Here is a 17,431-nt window from a genome sequence, read left to right on the forward strand (position 1 = left end):
TTTTGCCGAGTTTATGTAGTTTTTATCTATTTCAGGTAAGAATATAGCGCCGACCGAAAGCAATCATGCATGCATGGCGGACACGACGTGTATGTGATCGTGTAGCGCATGCCTCCTGAAACATCATTCAAATAGGTAGGTTTCGAAGTCATAAGTTGGAACCAAACTGGAGATTCGTTCGATAAGCTCATGTATGGATATCTTTGAGACATTAAAAATGGCTATTTATGGGTTCATTTACTAGATTTATCAACATTGGAATTGACATTGCAGCGTACGTATTGCCGCGATCATGATTAGGCCGTGTAAAATTAATATTTTGGTTCTCGTCCCCTCCCTCCTCAATTTCTGGGATTTGTCAGATTTATTTTTATTTTTTAGATATTTCAATTTTTTTAGACTTTGGAATGATTTATGAAATTTTCATACATATAAATAAGTTTATTAGAGAACAAGCATCACTTCCAAATCTTTTTGTGGTACTCTAGGGGTTTATCCCTCAGAATAAACAAAAAAAAAAAAAAAAAGGGCCTCATCGTTTCCTCGAGCACTGTTGGAGAAGACCGAAAACTACTGACAATGCTAATTTTACATTGAAAAAAAAAAAAAAACACCTCCTCCCTCATCAATTCATGAAAATCCTCTGGACGAGAACCAAAACATTAATTTTATACGGCCTTACGTGCTACGACATTCATTACAGTACGATACCGTATTCGTCCGAGTATAGTCCCACGTTCGAGTATAGTCACACCCCCATTTTTCGAAAAATTCCAGAAATTGTAAAAAAAAAAAAAAAGTTTTTTCTTTTCGGTTTGGAGTGTCCCTGGACCTAGACCTGAATGCTAGGATCATTCATGGTTGACCTAAAAATAAAAAAATTTCAAGATATTTTGTATTTTTAATATGAAAATTGATACTTTGTTTTCATGTCATACTCTATTAATGATATCAAAATGCATTCAAATTCAATGCATTTTGAAATCATTAATAGAGTATGACATGAATACAAATTATCAATTTTCATATTTAAAATACAAAATATCTTGAATTTTTTTAATTTTTTTTTTAGGTCAACCATGAATGATTCTAGCATTCAGGTCTAGGTCCAGGGACACTCCAAAACCGAAAAAAAAAACTTTAAAAAAAAAAATTTTTTTTTTTTTTTTTTTTAAATTCGAGTATAATCCCACCCCCCAATTGTGAAAAATGTTCACCTAAAAAATGGGTGGGACTATACTCGGACCAATACGGTACGTACTGTATACTGCGCCCGGACACTGCGTGTATTCATGGTATAGCAATGTGTGTGTTGAGATAAATAGCGATGTAATACGGTGTAGACGTAAATGCATTGAAATGACTTTGGTAGGTAGTCCTACAGCATTTCAGTGACTTAGTGTATTATTGTAGCATTGTATCGTACATGTAATACATGCGAGAGAGAAATGCTTTACAAATTACATCGAACATTCACTAGATAGCGGGTTGAACTGATAAAAAGGAAAACAAAAACAAAATAAAATACTTCATGCATGAAATTGTATTGTTGAACGAATCTCTGACAGTTGACCAAGATCTGATGACTTCAAATCTATCATGAATTATGTTTCATGCAGCATAAAATAAAACAGAAAGAAAGCCCCAATCCTACCTAATAATGAAGTATTTTTTGTGCTTAACTGGTATGTTTTTTACAAATTTAAGGTTGTGTGAAAAATACCGATTTGTTATGGGGTTCATATGCTGCATAAATGTTATGTATGTTTTACATAAGTTGTGTAAAAAATACATAACAATTATGTAGTAAAATACCTAATAGCCGAGGTAAAAAAATTCTACATAAAAGCTATGTAAATATTTTACTTAATAGCCATAGTATTTTTTTACTTATCTGCTATGTTATTTTTACATAATTCATGGTTATGTAAAAAATACCTATTTGTTTGGGAGTTCATATGCTACCTAATGTTATGTATATTTTTTACATAACCTGTGTAAAAAAATTTCTGTGTGATAGGCCTATATAAATGGCGGACAAGAAATGCGCTATTTGATACAGCTTATTTAGCCAATGTCAACATGGGGTCGTCATCAGAAAAAAAAACTTTCCTTATATTTTGAACACCTCAGCTTCTTGGTATTTCACAATATGACCGTTGAAAGGAAAATTTCAAATGCTGCATCATTTTTCGGCACACTTGACAAATTGACATCACTTCAACAAACCACGCACGCTTTAATTTAATGCGCAGTGAGTACTCGTATGTGAGACGTGTTTAGAGGTTCAAATCGAGATGCATTATGGCAATGGAGAATTAATATGATATGAATTGAAATTACTTGGTACTCTAGGTCGATAAACACGAGTAAGATTTAATCTTTCCCTAAAAAGAAGTCCTTTTTCAGAGGGCTGAGCTTTCGGAACTCTAAGCGAATGCCATCTTCAGAGCGAAAGAGGATGGCACTCGCTAGAGTTCCGAAAGTTCAGTCCTCTGAAAGGTCTTCTCTCATGTCTCTAGGGAAAGATTAATTCTTACTCATTGTGATATGAAGGAACTATATTCTGTGTGCTAGTCATAGCCATCAACATAAAAAGTCCAGTTTTGAGCTGTTTTCTGATCATATCAAGAGGTATCTTAAGAACCACTGAACCAATACTAGGCTTGTTTGTACTCATTTTAATGCATTTTTCATGCTGATTCCAAATATGGTCATGAAAATTTACATTATGAATTTTCAGAATTTTTAAAAGGTTTTGAATCTTGTCGTCTGCAGTCAACACCAGCGTGGAGATGTTTGTAATGTAAGATGAAAAATATGATGTAGTGTACGTGCAAACGTACGTGTGTATTTATTTGTATGATAGTGCAGTTTTAAGATTAGCACGTTTAAGTTATTTATTAAAATGTCTGTGGGAGAATATTCATCGTGTGTTGCATTGTGTGTTATTATAGGCCTACTGTTTAAGATTACTTTGATGCAGTGGTATACGGTATAGGGCCAGTACATAAAGCCTGGACAAAATCAACATAACTCTGTCACAGATTTTTAAAAATGACATCAAATCCCATCAGTGGCGGCACCAGGAATTTTTTTCGGGGGGGCATTTGGGGCAAAGTGAGTTTGTGGGGGCCAAATCGACAAATTTTGCGACAAATGTAGAAATTTACGTAATTTGGGGGTTTTGACCACATAGTTTTAAAAGTATAGGGCCTACTGTGAATTTTAAAAAGTTATAAAACTACAAAAAATGACATACTTTGATTGTCGCCACAAACGTGTATTTTGTTTTTAATTGATCTTTTGTTCAATCCCATAAGCCTTTGCGGGTATGTCGTCACGCCGATTCGTACATATTCTGAGTAACGATGTTTGCTAAACGATGTGCACTACATCCGTGTGACGTCAAATGACAACAGCTTAAGTCTACCCGCAAAGGCTTATGGGATTTAACGAAAAGGTCAATTTATCAACAACAAATAATTTATCACAAAGACATAATTCGTTTGTAAGCAGAATTGATGACGTCATTAATATCTACCTCTCATTATACCTCAATTACCATAATTGTCGTCTGCATCATAATTGAAGAGCTTTGTTTCAAAACCCCTTACATCCACTTTTGGCCAAAATGAGTTATTGGCATAATATTATAGTGTGGGTAAAAATACACATTTTGGTGGTTGTTTGACCTTCATACTACCTTCCCTTCCGGAGTTATCGTTTGGGAAATCTTAGGGAATTTCCGGAAATCTGAACTTAAAATGAATATAGAATTGTTCTGTTTAAATTTTTTTTATGTATAATGGTAGCCTGGAATGTTCTTTACCTATTAAAACCAAAAGGAACTGTTCTTGGGTCACTATGTTTGAAAAAATCATTTTAATTAACAAAAGGTGTAGCTTCGGAAATACCCAAAAAATGCCATTTTCCCGAATTTAATTATTTTGGAAATTGCCTAAAATGACTTAATATTCTAGATATGCCTACTGGTTATAAAATTATTTCTTATTTAATTATAATATGCATTGTATACTTTGAATTTTGCATTGGTAAATCTTGTATTTTCTCTACTTACAAGGCTTGTTTGTCTTTGTTCGTTTTTTTCCTAATGTATTAAATTTTGTTTTGCTTATTGTAAATTTGAAACATTATGTATAGGGTGCCACGTCATCACGCTGTGCGTTTGGTGGCATCCTCATCCTCTGTTTCTCATACTTTTGTCATATAATCTTAAATGTTCCACACTGTTTTATACAAGAAAATATTATTCTGTATTATGTTAACATGTATTTTGAATGGATGAAATAAACTGAACTGAACTGAACTGAATTCATAATTAAAAAAGTAAATGAGATATTTCAATTTTTCTTTTTGATTTTCAAAGCATTAGTCAAGTTACATAATAGTGCAAACAAATGGGCTCAAATTTGATTGCAAAGGTGGTTTCTAGAAAAGGGGTAAATTTATTTTGTTGCAAAACCCCTTACATCCACAAAAGGTGCGATATAAAATAAATAATAAAATAAATAGGAAGCCTTGAAAATTGTACCAAACCTATTCTTTTAGTTTCTATTCATCAACACTTTATCCAATCCCAAATTGAATCAAATCAAACAAGTAATACTTGCACAATTAAAAAAAGCTGTTTTTCTCAAAAAGTCAAAAGTGGATGTAAGGGGTTTTGCAACAAAGCTCTTCATATATTGTCGTATCTCAAAAGGCTGCCTTGTGCGATTTTTATTATCAACGTTGTATTTCATAATTATTGTTATTTTAAATTGCAGCTTGCTTCCCTCTTTTATGAACACGAGATTGTAATGATATTATTGTGATAATACCTCAAAATTAATATAAAGTAAATTTTACAGTGTAGGCCTATCTCATCAAAATTAGATGACAATAATAAATAAATCACACAAGGCAGCCTTTTGAGATACGACAGTATGTGATGCAGACGTTATTATCACAATGTATTTATAATGATTGATTGTATGCAACTTTTACATTGGGATTTCGTACAAATGTGATAAAAGTGATTGCGCATGATTTTTATAAACATGGCATAATCGGTAAGATTATTGAGATTTCAAATGAATTTGATCGATGGGTCGATCCTGTTCATCCTATATTCTTTGTTGATATGACGTCATATCACCACGAACTAGACAAAGCTAAAACCATATGAATAGAGGACGAGGGAGCGTATAAACGCGTTAAGGGGGGTACTACACCCCTGGCTAAGGGGGCTGGCATTTTCTTCGGAAGGGGGGTCCCAAATATGTTGGTGACCGGAGTCAATTTTGTTATGACCCCCCTATCGCGGGCAAAAAATTTACGACCCCCCTATCGCGGGTCGAAAAATTTATGACCCCCCCCCTTCCAACTACACAGACTCAAGAAAAATTATTCATTGCCGGAACCATATTTTGTCTGGGGCCGGAACTAAACTAAAACTTAAAAGTGTGTGCAGCGCGTTAAATTTTTTTATTGTAAGTGTAAAGAAGGCGTGCGGAGCGTGTAAAATTTTGCATAGATTGTATGCACATTTCGATTGCGAAGTTTAAGAATGCGCGCGCAGTGCGCGAAAATTTTGAGTCACCAGCCCTTAATAATTCTATAACCCCCCTATTTTGGGTGTTAAAAAATTATACCCCCCCTATTTTTGGTCTGAAAATTCTATGACCCCCCCTGTATTTTTGGGACCCCCCTTCCGAAGAAAATGCCAGCCCCTAATTTTGAGCCTATTTTTACATTAAGTACTCGTATGTGAGACGTGTTTAGAGGTTCAATTCGAGATGTATTATGGCAATGGAGAATTAATATGATATGAATTGAAATTACTTGGTACTCTAGGTCGATAAACACGAGTAAGATTTAATCTTTCCCTAAAAAGAAGTCCTTTTCAGAGGGATGAGCTTTCGGAACTCTAGCGAATGCCATCTTCTGAGCGAAAGAGGATGGCACTCGCTAGAGTTCCGAAAGTTCAGTCCTCTGAAAGGTCTTCTCTCATGTCTCTAAGGAAAGATTAATTCTTACTCATTGTGATATGAAGGAACTATATTCTGTGTGCTAGCCATAGGCCTAGCCATCAACATAAAAAGTCCAGTTTTGAGCTGTTTTCTGATAATATCAAGAGCTATCTTAAGAACCACTGAACCAATGCTAGGCTTGTTTGTACTCATTTTAATGCATTTTTCATGCTGATTCAAAACATGGTCATGAAAATTTACAAATCTCAATTTATTGAATTTTTAAAAGGTTTTGAAAATTGGCTCATGATGTTGAGTCACCGCCACAACCCGAGAACTGTGCTGTGCAACTGCACGTCTCCTATATCAGACGCTGCACTGCACTTGAAATTGAATGGATGGTATTCTTCATGTTACAAAAGGTAAGTTCATGTCTTCATGCCAAATCATGGGTTGGATCTCAAGTCTCAATTTTACAAGACAAAGACTCGATCCAAAAACGGAGTCCCAAAATTATGACTAGGCCTAGCATGCCTAGGCTCGGGCTTCATGGCTTAGGCTTAGCCACAAAGTATTCAAATGTGAGTAGGCCTAGAAGAATGATAGGCCTAGCCTGTCATGATATGTTTTGCATGAATATAGGACAAAATACTGGTCCTGCTAGGCCTAGCAGTAGTAGTAATACCATGACGCTGTACGGTACATGTAATCCTATTTACCTAACCTTTTCCAAGACGGCTGGGCCTTGCACGCATTTCACCATTTAGGCATTACACTTACCGTAGTCTACGGCCGGGCCCTCATGCATTGTACCGTACTGTCAGGGGCAGGCATTATACTTGCCGTAGTCTACGCATACACACATTAGTCTAAGACTGGGCCTATTATACACACATCGTATCGTTATGTATGCATGGTGTTACACTTGCTGTAGTCTACAGCCGTGGGCCTACTGTTATCCTACTGTTATTAGGACGTAAGTTGCGTAACATTGTGACGTAAGTTGCGTAACACTGTGAGCTGCGTAACATTGTGTGACGTAAGTTGTGTGACGTAACTTACATTACGCAACGTAAGTTGTGCAACGCAACATAAGTTGCGGGACGCAACATAAATTGCGCAACGCAACGTCAGTTGTGTTTTCCTGTGACGGTATACTGAAACTACTTCTTGAACTCAACCCTAACAAAGCATCAGGGCCAGATAACATACCGATTCGAATACTGAAGGAATGTGCAGAACAAACAGCGCCCCTTCTCCAGGCATTGTTCACGCAGAGTCTTCAAACAGGCACTCTACCAGCTGATTGGCAGACAGCACTTATCACACCTCTGTTTAAAAAGGAGATCGGTCACTACCATCCAACCATCGCCCTGTTTCTTTAACTTCAGTGTGCTGTAAACTTATGGAACATTGTATATTTAAGCACATTATAAATCACTGTGAAGCGCATGACATCTTAACAAATGTCCAGCATGGATTTCGTCGAAAGCGGTCCTGCGAATCCCAGCTACTTGAAACGGTCGATGATCTTGCCTAATATATTGATCAAGGTAACCAGACTGATGTCATAGTGCTAGACTTTCGGAAAGCCTTTGACACGGTACCTCACCGTCGCCTCATGTCGAAGCTAGACCATCTGGGTATTCGTGGCTCAACTTATAATTGGATTGAGTCATTTCTTACCGGTCGCATCCAAAAAGTAGTTGTTGATGGAACCGAATCCACAGCTGAGAATGTTATATCAGGAGTTCCGCAAGGAACAGTGATGGGGCCGCTCCTATTTCTCCTATATATTAATGATTTGCCGCAGTCCATTAATTCTCAAGTGCGTCTCTTTGCGGATGACTGTTTGATATATCACACAATTCGCAATAAGTCTGACCACAAGATTCTGCAAGATGATTTACACCACCTTGAAACTTGGCAGCAAAAATGGTTAATGCAATTTAACCCTACAAAATGTACTGTGATTAGAATGACTAGTTCTAGGCGCACACCACAAGTGTTTGACTATTTTTTATGTGGGCAAAAACTCAAATCAGTCGACTCAAACCCATACCTTGGCGTTGAGATTTCTCGCACAATGTCGTGGAACCTCCACATTGACAATACTGTCAAGAAAGCTAACTCCGTCATGGGTCTGGTGAAGAGAAACCTCTACGCAGCACCTAAAGAAACAAAAATCCTAGCATATCAATCTATTGTGAGACCTACTTTAGAATATGCAGCATCCATCTGGGATCCGCACACACAGAAAAACATTACTAAACTTGAAAAAGTACAGCGCTCTGCAGCCCGTTTTGTTTGTAGTAACTATAGCAGATACAGCAGCGTAACATCTATGCTTCAAGAACTAGAATGGCAATCTCTTCAAAACAGAAGAGAAGCTGCTAGACTCATCAATTTTTATAAAATCAGAAAGGGTGATCTACATGTAACTGCTGCGGATAAACGGCTGATTCCAACCAAGAGCACTCGCTTACATTCTGCAAGATATAAACATCTCAACTCAAGAACTGAAGTATATAAGAACTCTTATTTTCCCAAAACAATTGTCGACTGGAATGCCCTGCCCCCCTCGGTCATCGAGGCACCTTCTACACCATCCTTTAAAGAAAGGCTTAAAGAACATTTAATCCAGCGTATCTAAACAGCCGGGCTAAACAGCTGACCCTAACCCCCATTAGCGTGATCCTCCAGAGGAGGCGGTGCTGATTATCAATCCAGATCCAGATCCAGATCAGTTACGTTGGGTAACTTAACAACGCAATGCAACGTAAATTACGCAACGTAAGTTACGTTGCGTAACGTAAGTTACGTTGCATAAATTAACAACGCAACGTAAGTTACGTTGCATAACGTAAGTTACGTTGCGTAAGTTGCACAAAGCGTAACGCAATGCAACGTAAGTTACGCAACGTAAGTTGCACAAAGCAACGTACCGTAAGTTACGTTGCGTAAATTAACGATGCAACGCAACATTACAAAATAACAGAAAAATAACGCTTGGTAAAAATTATTATTAAAATATTTATTGTGTCGAACACCGTCTGAAGTTGTCAAAGTTGTCAAACTCCATCGAAGTTTTACTTATATTATAGGGGGCGCTATTTATGTTTTCCGTATCGTCAGACGACGGTGGACTACATTATTCACTGTGGCAACAGCCAATATCGTAAACAAAACAGACAATATGACGGCAACACTGCCTGGACATTGGACGCCCCGTGCCGAGTTGTGTTTTTAGCTGTATTGTACGGAAGCACTGAAGGGACATGTCATGTTGTCATGATGACATGATGATGACATAAATGACGACATAATTGACCACATAATTGCAAGTTGTCACGATAAATGATGACATAATTGACGATATAATTGCGAGTTGTCACGATAATTGACATGATAATTTCGAGTTGTCGAGTTGTCACGATAAATGACGACATAATTGACGACATAATTGCGAGTTGTCACGATAATTGACATGATAATTTCGAGTTGTCGAGTTGTCATGATAAATGACGACATAATTGACGACATAATTGACGACATAATTGCGAGTTGTCACGATAATTGACATGATAATTTCGAGTTGTCGAGTTGTCATGATAAATGACGACATAATTGACGACATAATTGCGAGTTGTCACGATAAATGATGACATAATTGACGACATAATTGCGAGTTGTCACGATAATTGACATGATAATTTCGAGTTGTCAAGTTGTCACGATAAATGACGACATAATTGACGACATAATTGCGAGTTGTCACGATAAATGATGACATAATTGACGACATAATTGCGAGTTGTCACGATAATTGACATGATAATTTCGAGTTGTCGAGTTGTCATGATAAATGACGACATAATTGACGACATAATTGCGAGTTGTCACGATAAATGATGACATAATTGACGACATAATTGCGAGTTGTCACGATAATTGACATGATAATTTCGAGTTGTCAAGTTGTCACGATAAATGACGACATAATTGACGACATAATTGCGAGTTGTCACGATAATTGACATGATAATTTCGAGTTGTCAAGTTGTCACGATAAATGACGACATAATTGACGACATAATTGCGAGTTGTCACGATAAATGATGACATAATTGACGACATAATTGCGAGTTGTCACGATAATTGACATGATAATTTCGAGTTGTCAAGTTGTCACGATAAATGACGACATAATTGACGACATAATTGCGAGTTGTCACGATAATTGACATGATAATTTCGAGTTGTCAAGTTGTCACGATAAATGACGACATAATTGACGACATAATTGCGAGTTGTCACGATAAATGATGACATAATTGACGACATAATTGCGAGTTGTCACGATAATTGACATGATAATTTCGAGTTGTCAAGTTGTCACGATAAATGACGACATAATTGACGACATAATTGCGAGTTGTCACGATAAATGATGACATAATTGACGACATAATTGCGAGTTGTCACGATAATTGACATGATAATTTCGAGTTGTCGAGTTGTCATGATAAATGACGACATAATTGACGACATAATTGCGAGTTGTCACGATAAATGATGACATAATTGACGACATAATTGCGAGTTGTCACGATAATTGACATGATAATTTCGAGTTGTCAAGTTGTCACGATAAATGACGACATAATTGACGACATAATTGCGAGTTGTCACGATAATTGACATGATAATTTCGAGTTGTCAAGTTGTCACGATAAATGACGACATAATTGACGACATAATTGCGAGTTGTCACGATAAATGATGACATAATTGACGACATAATTGCGAGTTGTCACGATAATTGACATGATAATTTCGAGTTGTCGAGTTGTCATGATAAATGACGACATAATTGACGACATAATTGCGAGTTGTCACGATAAATGATGACATAATTGACGACATAATTGCGAGTTGTCACGATAATTGACATGATAATTTCGAGTTGTCAAGTTGTCACGATAAATGACGACATAATTGACGACATAATTGCGAGTTGTCACGATAATTGACATGATAATTTCGAGTTGTCAAGTTGTCACGATAAATGACGACATAATTGACGACATAATTGCGAGTTGTCACGATAAATGATGACATAATTGACGACATAATTGCGAGTTGTCACGATAATTGACATTATAATTTCGAGTTGTCAAGTTGTCACGACAAATGACGACATAATTGACGACATTATTGCGAGTTGTCACGATAATTGACATGATAATTTCGAGTTGTCAAGTTGTCACGATAAATGACGACATAATTGACGACATAATTGCGAGTTGTCATGATAAATGATGACATAATTGACGACATAATTGCGAGTTGTCACGATAATTGACATGATAATTTCGAGTTGTCAAGTTGTCACGATAAATGACGACATAATTGACGACATAATTGCGAGTTGTCACGATAAATGATGACATAATTGACGACATAATTGCGAGTTGTCACGATAATTGACATGATAATTTCGAGTTGTCGAGTTGTCATGATAAATGACGACATAATTGACGACATAATTGCGAGTTGTCACGATAAATGATGACATAATTGACGACATAATTGCGAGTTGTCACGATAATTGACATGATAATTTCGAGTTGTCAAGTTGTCACGATAAATGACGACATAATTGACGACATAATTGCGAGTTGTCACGATAATTGACATGATAATTTCGAGTTGTCAAGTTGTCACGATAAATGACGACATAATTGACGACATAATTGCGAGTTGTCACGATAAATGATGACATAATTGACGACATAATTGCGAGTTGTCACGATAATTGACATGATAATTTCGAGTTGTCAAGTTGTCACGATAAATGACGACATAATTGACGACATAATTGCGAGTTGTCACGATAATTGACATGATAATTTCGAGTTGTCAAGTTGTCACGATAAATGACGACATAATTGACGACATAATTGCGAGTTGTCATGATAAATGATGACATAATTGACGACATAATTGCGAGTTGTCACGATAATTGACATGATAATTTCGACTTGTCAAGTTGTCACGATAAATGATGACATAATTGACGACATAATTGCGAGTTGTCACGATAATTGACATGATAATTTCGAGTTGTCGAGTTGTCACGATAAATGACGACATAATTGACGACATAATTGCGAGTTGTCATGATAAATGATGACATAATTGACGACATAATTGCGAGTTGTCACGATAATTGACATGATAATTTCGACTTGTCAAGTTGTCACGATAAATGACGACATAATTGACGACATAATTGCGAGTTGTCACGATAATTGACATGATAATTTCGAGTTGTCGAGTTGTCACGATAAATGACGACATAATTGACGACATAATTGCGAGTTGTCATGATAAATGATGACATAATTGACGACATAATTGCGAGTTGTCACGATAATTGACATGATAATTTCGACTTGTCAAGTTGTCACGATAAATGACGACATAATTGACGACATAATTGCGAGTTGTCACGATAATTGACATGATAATTTCGACTTGTCAAGTTGTCACGATAAATGACGACATAATTGACGACATAATTGCGAGTTGTCATGATAAATGATGACATAATTGACGACATAATTGCGAGTTGTCACGATAATTGACTTGATAATTTCGAGTTGTCGAGTTGTCACGATAAATGACGACATAATTGACGACATAATTGCGAGTTGTCACGATAATTGACATGATAATTTCGAGTTGTCGAGTTGTCATGATAAATGACGACATAATTGACGACATAATTGCGAGTTGTCACGATAAATGATGACATAATTGACGACATAATTGCGAGTTGTCACGATAATTGACATGATAATTTCGAGTTGTCAAGTTGTCACGATAAATGACGACATAATTGACGACATAATTGCGAGTTGTCACGATAAATGATGACATAATTGACGACATAATTGCGAGTTGTCACGATAATTGACATGATAATTTCGAGTTGTCGAGTTGTCACGATACTTGATGATATAATTGCGAGTTGTATGACGAGTTGTCATGATAATTGACGACATAAAGTCATGATAATTTTGTGTTGTCACGATAATTGACATGATAATTTCGAGTTGTCGAGTTGTCACGATACTTGACGATATAATTGCGAGTTGTATGACGAGTTGTCATGATAATTGACGACATAAAGTCATGATAATTTCGTGTTGTCACGATAATTGACATGATAATTTCGAGTTGTCGAGTTGTCACGATACTTGACGATATAATTGCGAGTTGTATGACGAGTTGTCATGATAATTGACGACATAAAGTCATGATAATTTCGTGTTGTCACGATAATTGACATGATAATTTCGAGTTGTCGAGTTGTCACGATACTTGACGATATAATTGCGAGTTGTATGACGTGTTGTCATGATAATTGTCATGATAATTGCGAGTTGTATGACGTGTTGTCATGATACTTGACGACATAAAGTCATGATAATTGACGACATACGCATGATTTATACTACATCGCGAGCGATTTGTATGACCAATGAGGTGGCGCGTTCTTCCCAACGCAACAAAAGGCACTATTTAGATGTATTCAGTGCTATGTTTAGACGACGAACAACGACGAGCTGGAGCTGGTCCATACATTCGATCAGGCTACGGTTTTATGAAATTGCACAATTTAATATTCAAAATATGCTACTGTTTTCAAACTGCTTGAATGAAAACTGCAATCAGAAGAAATATTGATAGCAAATGATAAGTTGAATGTATGCAGTTTGTAAAACAGCGCGACATAAGTAGGTCTACGTGTACGTAGAAGTGCCTTGCCCTTGGACGGTGTATGCACTGAGAATTCGACAGGTCAGACGCCATGATTAATCAACATGATGATATGCCACCATGGTAAGTTGTTGATATTTACGTCGCATTACACATGTACATGGCCTTCTATTATATTGAAATGACATTGTTCTTTGCATGTACGTACGCTCAAGTTCAACATACAGTGTTCTTTGCATGTACGTACGCTCAAGTTCAACATACATTACAGACAGTGTGAACAGAACGAATTCCCAGGGCCAGGCTATACCGTAGTATAGAGTCTATAGACCTAATGCACAAATCAATTGTAGTCCCGGCCCCCCGGGGGCCGGGGATAGCGGGGACCTACCCGGGGATGTAATTTTGGAAACTGTTACAAACATGTACAGTTCCGGCTTAGTCCCCGCAGGGCGGGGCACTTTTTCTGTGTACATCCCAGGGTACGTCCCCGGCCAAGTCCCCGCCCCCTAGCCCCGGGCACTATGTTCAAAGTCCCCCCGAGTGTTTCCCCCGCATACGACCCGGCACAGTTGTGAGTACTCTTCTATTACGTCCCGGGTACACTCCCGGGTAGATCCCAGCCTGTTTGAGAGGCATTACATCCCGTACACTCCCCACTCACGTCCCCGCACTGCGGGACACATTGAGCTGTTACATCCCGGCCAAGTCCCGGCTCGGACCCATATTGCCAGGCCCTGGGGGCCGGGACTACAATTGATTTGTGCATAAGGCTGTACTACTACACCATTCAGCAAATTACTACAGCGGTGTTTGTCTGCTCTGTCTGATTATCGCGTAAAAAGAACTAGGTCATGCGTTTCTACACAGCTTGACCAGCAAATGCCTGATGTGATGATGACGTGACTCAATAAAGCCAATCAGAACCACACATCCGTATGTACGCCATAAACTCGGGCATAAACTGCGCCAAATTGGCAGACTGCTGAAGTTCTATGGTGAAAACCGGGGGGCACTCAACACAAATGACCATACGGATATGCTCCCCGGAAAGACCCTGTTTTGGGGTTTCGCAGCTCGAAAAGACCCCTATATTTGACCAAAATACAGCTCCGAAAGACCCTTGATTTTGATAATTTCAGCTCTAAAAGACCCAAAATTGCTCATTCCTCATATTTCTTGTTTTTTCAGGCGATTTTCAACCAAAAAGCCAAGAAAGACCCTTGATTTTGACTTTTCAGCATCTCCAAAAGACCCCATTTTACTTGTTCACAGCCGGTTCGCAGCTCCGAAGACCCTTTTACAGTGCGCCGTCAGCTCCCAAAGACCCACCACCTCAAAATTCGGGGAGCATACTCACCAAAAGTTTTGATGTGCCCCCCAGGGTGAAAACTATAGATATGATCGATATATGTAGGCCTGTAGTCCGGGGGCTGGCACTTAACACAAATGACCATCTGGGTATGCTCCCCGGAAAGACCCTCCATTTTGGATTTTGCACCTCAAAAGACAGGCCTATAATATTTGACCAAAATAGAGATCTGAAAGACCCTTGATTTTGACATTTCAGCTCTAAAAAGACTGGATTTTGGGCGATTTTCAACCAAAAAGCCAAGAAAGACCCTTGATTTTGACTGTTCGCAGCTCCAAAAGGCCACATTTTACTTGTTCGCAGCCGGTTCGCAGCTCCAAAAGACCCCTTTTACCAGTATCGCCGTCAGCTCCCAAAGACCCACCGCCTCAAAATTCGGGGAACATACCCACCAAAATTTTTGATGTGCCCCCCACGCCGGGTATAGTCCATTTAGCAAGCTGGAGGCAGCAGTGTCTACATGTGTAGTGTACACAGTACACGCACAATTAAAAGCGATGTATTTCTACGGCACGTTCACTTCGCTGAGCGCATGCTACAGATGCGTACCTTTGGCGCATATATCACACTGCGGACGCTACTGTCTTGAGGAAATCAAATGGACTTTAATAATATTATAATATGCACAACAAGATGCACTCAACTGAAGTCGTACTGATATTAATAAGGGACCGTTCACAAACACTTGTGGGGGAGTCTGATGAAAAAAAGGGGTCCTCAACAGGTTTGAACCTCCTAAGTGGGGGGGGTGGCTGAAAATAATGACCACAAATTTTCCTGGGAAAATTGAGTTTATACTTTACTATGGGGTTGACCCATAATTTTCATGTCAAAAAGAGGGGGGCCCTGAAATATTTGAGGTCTGAAAAGGGAGGGCCCAAAAAATTTTCGGGATAAAATTTTTTTGCATTAGGCCCCCCTCTAACAAGTGTTTGTGAACGGTCCCTAATGCGCTCCACTTGCCAAAAGTCATGTGTTACAGTGTGGCAGTGTGTGAGCAGGAATGTTCACTCAGCATTTGTGCACCTTAATTTGCTTGTAAAATACACTTTCTGGCAGAGAGGAACGGCACTTGTTTACATTTTTACACACAGCGTAATCACAGAAGTGGGGTTGTGATTGGTATTCAATCATCTGATATTTCATAAAACAGACCAGTAAGGTGATTGGCCGATTACGTGTCAAAGAAACAATCAGTGGAGACCAATTTTTTTGTCAAAAGGGCACCTGAAAGGACCCATTTAAAATTTGAGTGTTTTTTATGGAAATTCGGTATAGTCTGCGTGGCAAATCCCTGTAGAAAATTGTTCAAAGAACCCCCGGGGAGTGCTGTACTTCTCTGGAAGCTAGTGTAAATAGCCAAATTTCCTCATAGACATTTTGTATTTGATACTGATACTGGGCAAGAGAGGAACCATTGGGAAATCCATACACCCCATATATGGAAGACATAATGACCTTAATCTTCCACACAGGGAATGTGAATTTCAAATGGAGTTACCTGAATGGGTGACTCCATTTGATATATCTACACCCCTGTGTGCGAGATTGAGGTCAGACCTCCATCTAGGGGGTGTATGGATTCTAACAGAATAGCCCACTGGCTGCAGGACCGTGGCAGTCAAAATTCACACATCAGCATAATAGGCTAGGCTATATGTAATCACATTGAATGCACAGTACACTGTGGAGTAACTGCAATTTCGATTTAAATTTGCTGCTTTTTTTTTTTTTTTTGAAAATATAGGCAATTTTGAACATTTCAATTTTTTCACCCACCCCCTCAACAATTTCATTTTCACAAGTTGCACTTACAGCTACCTACTTGCACTGGATTGTACTTAGGTCTAAAATTCATAAATCAAATGTGTACATTTCAACATAGTCCTATGCATAAATCAAAATGTGCAATTTCAACTTTACTGGATGATACATTTTGAATCATAAAAGCATTCAAATTTCATCATTCTTTTTTACCACAGGTTCTTACAGAGCCCCAGAAGTGACATGGAAAGAAAAAATAATCCCAGGAAACTCAGGGCCTTGACTTACATGTACATGTACGGTAATAACTTTAGGCCTCGATTTAGTAACATAGGGCCCTGACTTAGTTACACAGGCCCTGGCTTAGTAATTTGGGGCACCGACTTAGTAACTCAATGCCCAAATTTAGTAACACAGGTCCCAACTTAGTAACTCTTGGCCCCTAATTACTTAGTCGGGAGCCCGTGCTACTCTATTAAGTCAGGGGCCTGTGCTACTCTACTAAATTGGGGCCCAAGTTACTATCTCGTGC

The 17,431-nt window shown here is 38.1% G+C and overlaps 1 protein-coding gene across 1 annotated transcript; it reads left to right on the forward strand.

Moving 5' to 3' along the window:
- Positions 1-8,061: 8,061 nt before the first annotated feature.
- LOC140141219 (uncharacterized) lies at positions 8,062-8,628 on the forward strand. Its single transcript, XM_072163022.1, has one exon. The coding sequence runs from the start codon at positions 8,062-8,064 to the stop codon at positions 8,626-8,628; it is 567 nt and encodes a 188-aa protein (XP_072019123.1).
- Positions 8,629-17,431: the final 8,803 nt, after the last annotated feature.

This window comes from Amphiura filiformis, chromosome 2 (assembly GCF_039555335.1).
Source record: "Amphiura filiformis chromosome 2, Afil_fr2py, whole genome shotgun sequence".
Classification (NCBI taxonomy): domain Eukaryota; kingdom Metazoa; phylum Echinodermata; class Ophiuroidea; order Amphilepidida; family Amphiuridae; genus Amphiura; species Amphiura filiformis.

Bases quoted from the DNA above. Each gene is read 5' to 3' on its own strand.
- LOC140141219 (XM_072163022.1), top strand. From the start codon at position 8,062: ATGTCGTGGAACCTCCACATTGACAATACTGTCAAGAAAGCTAACTCC.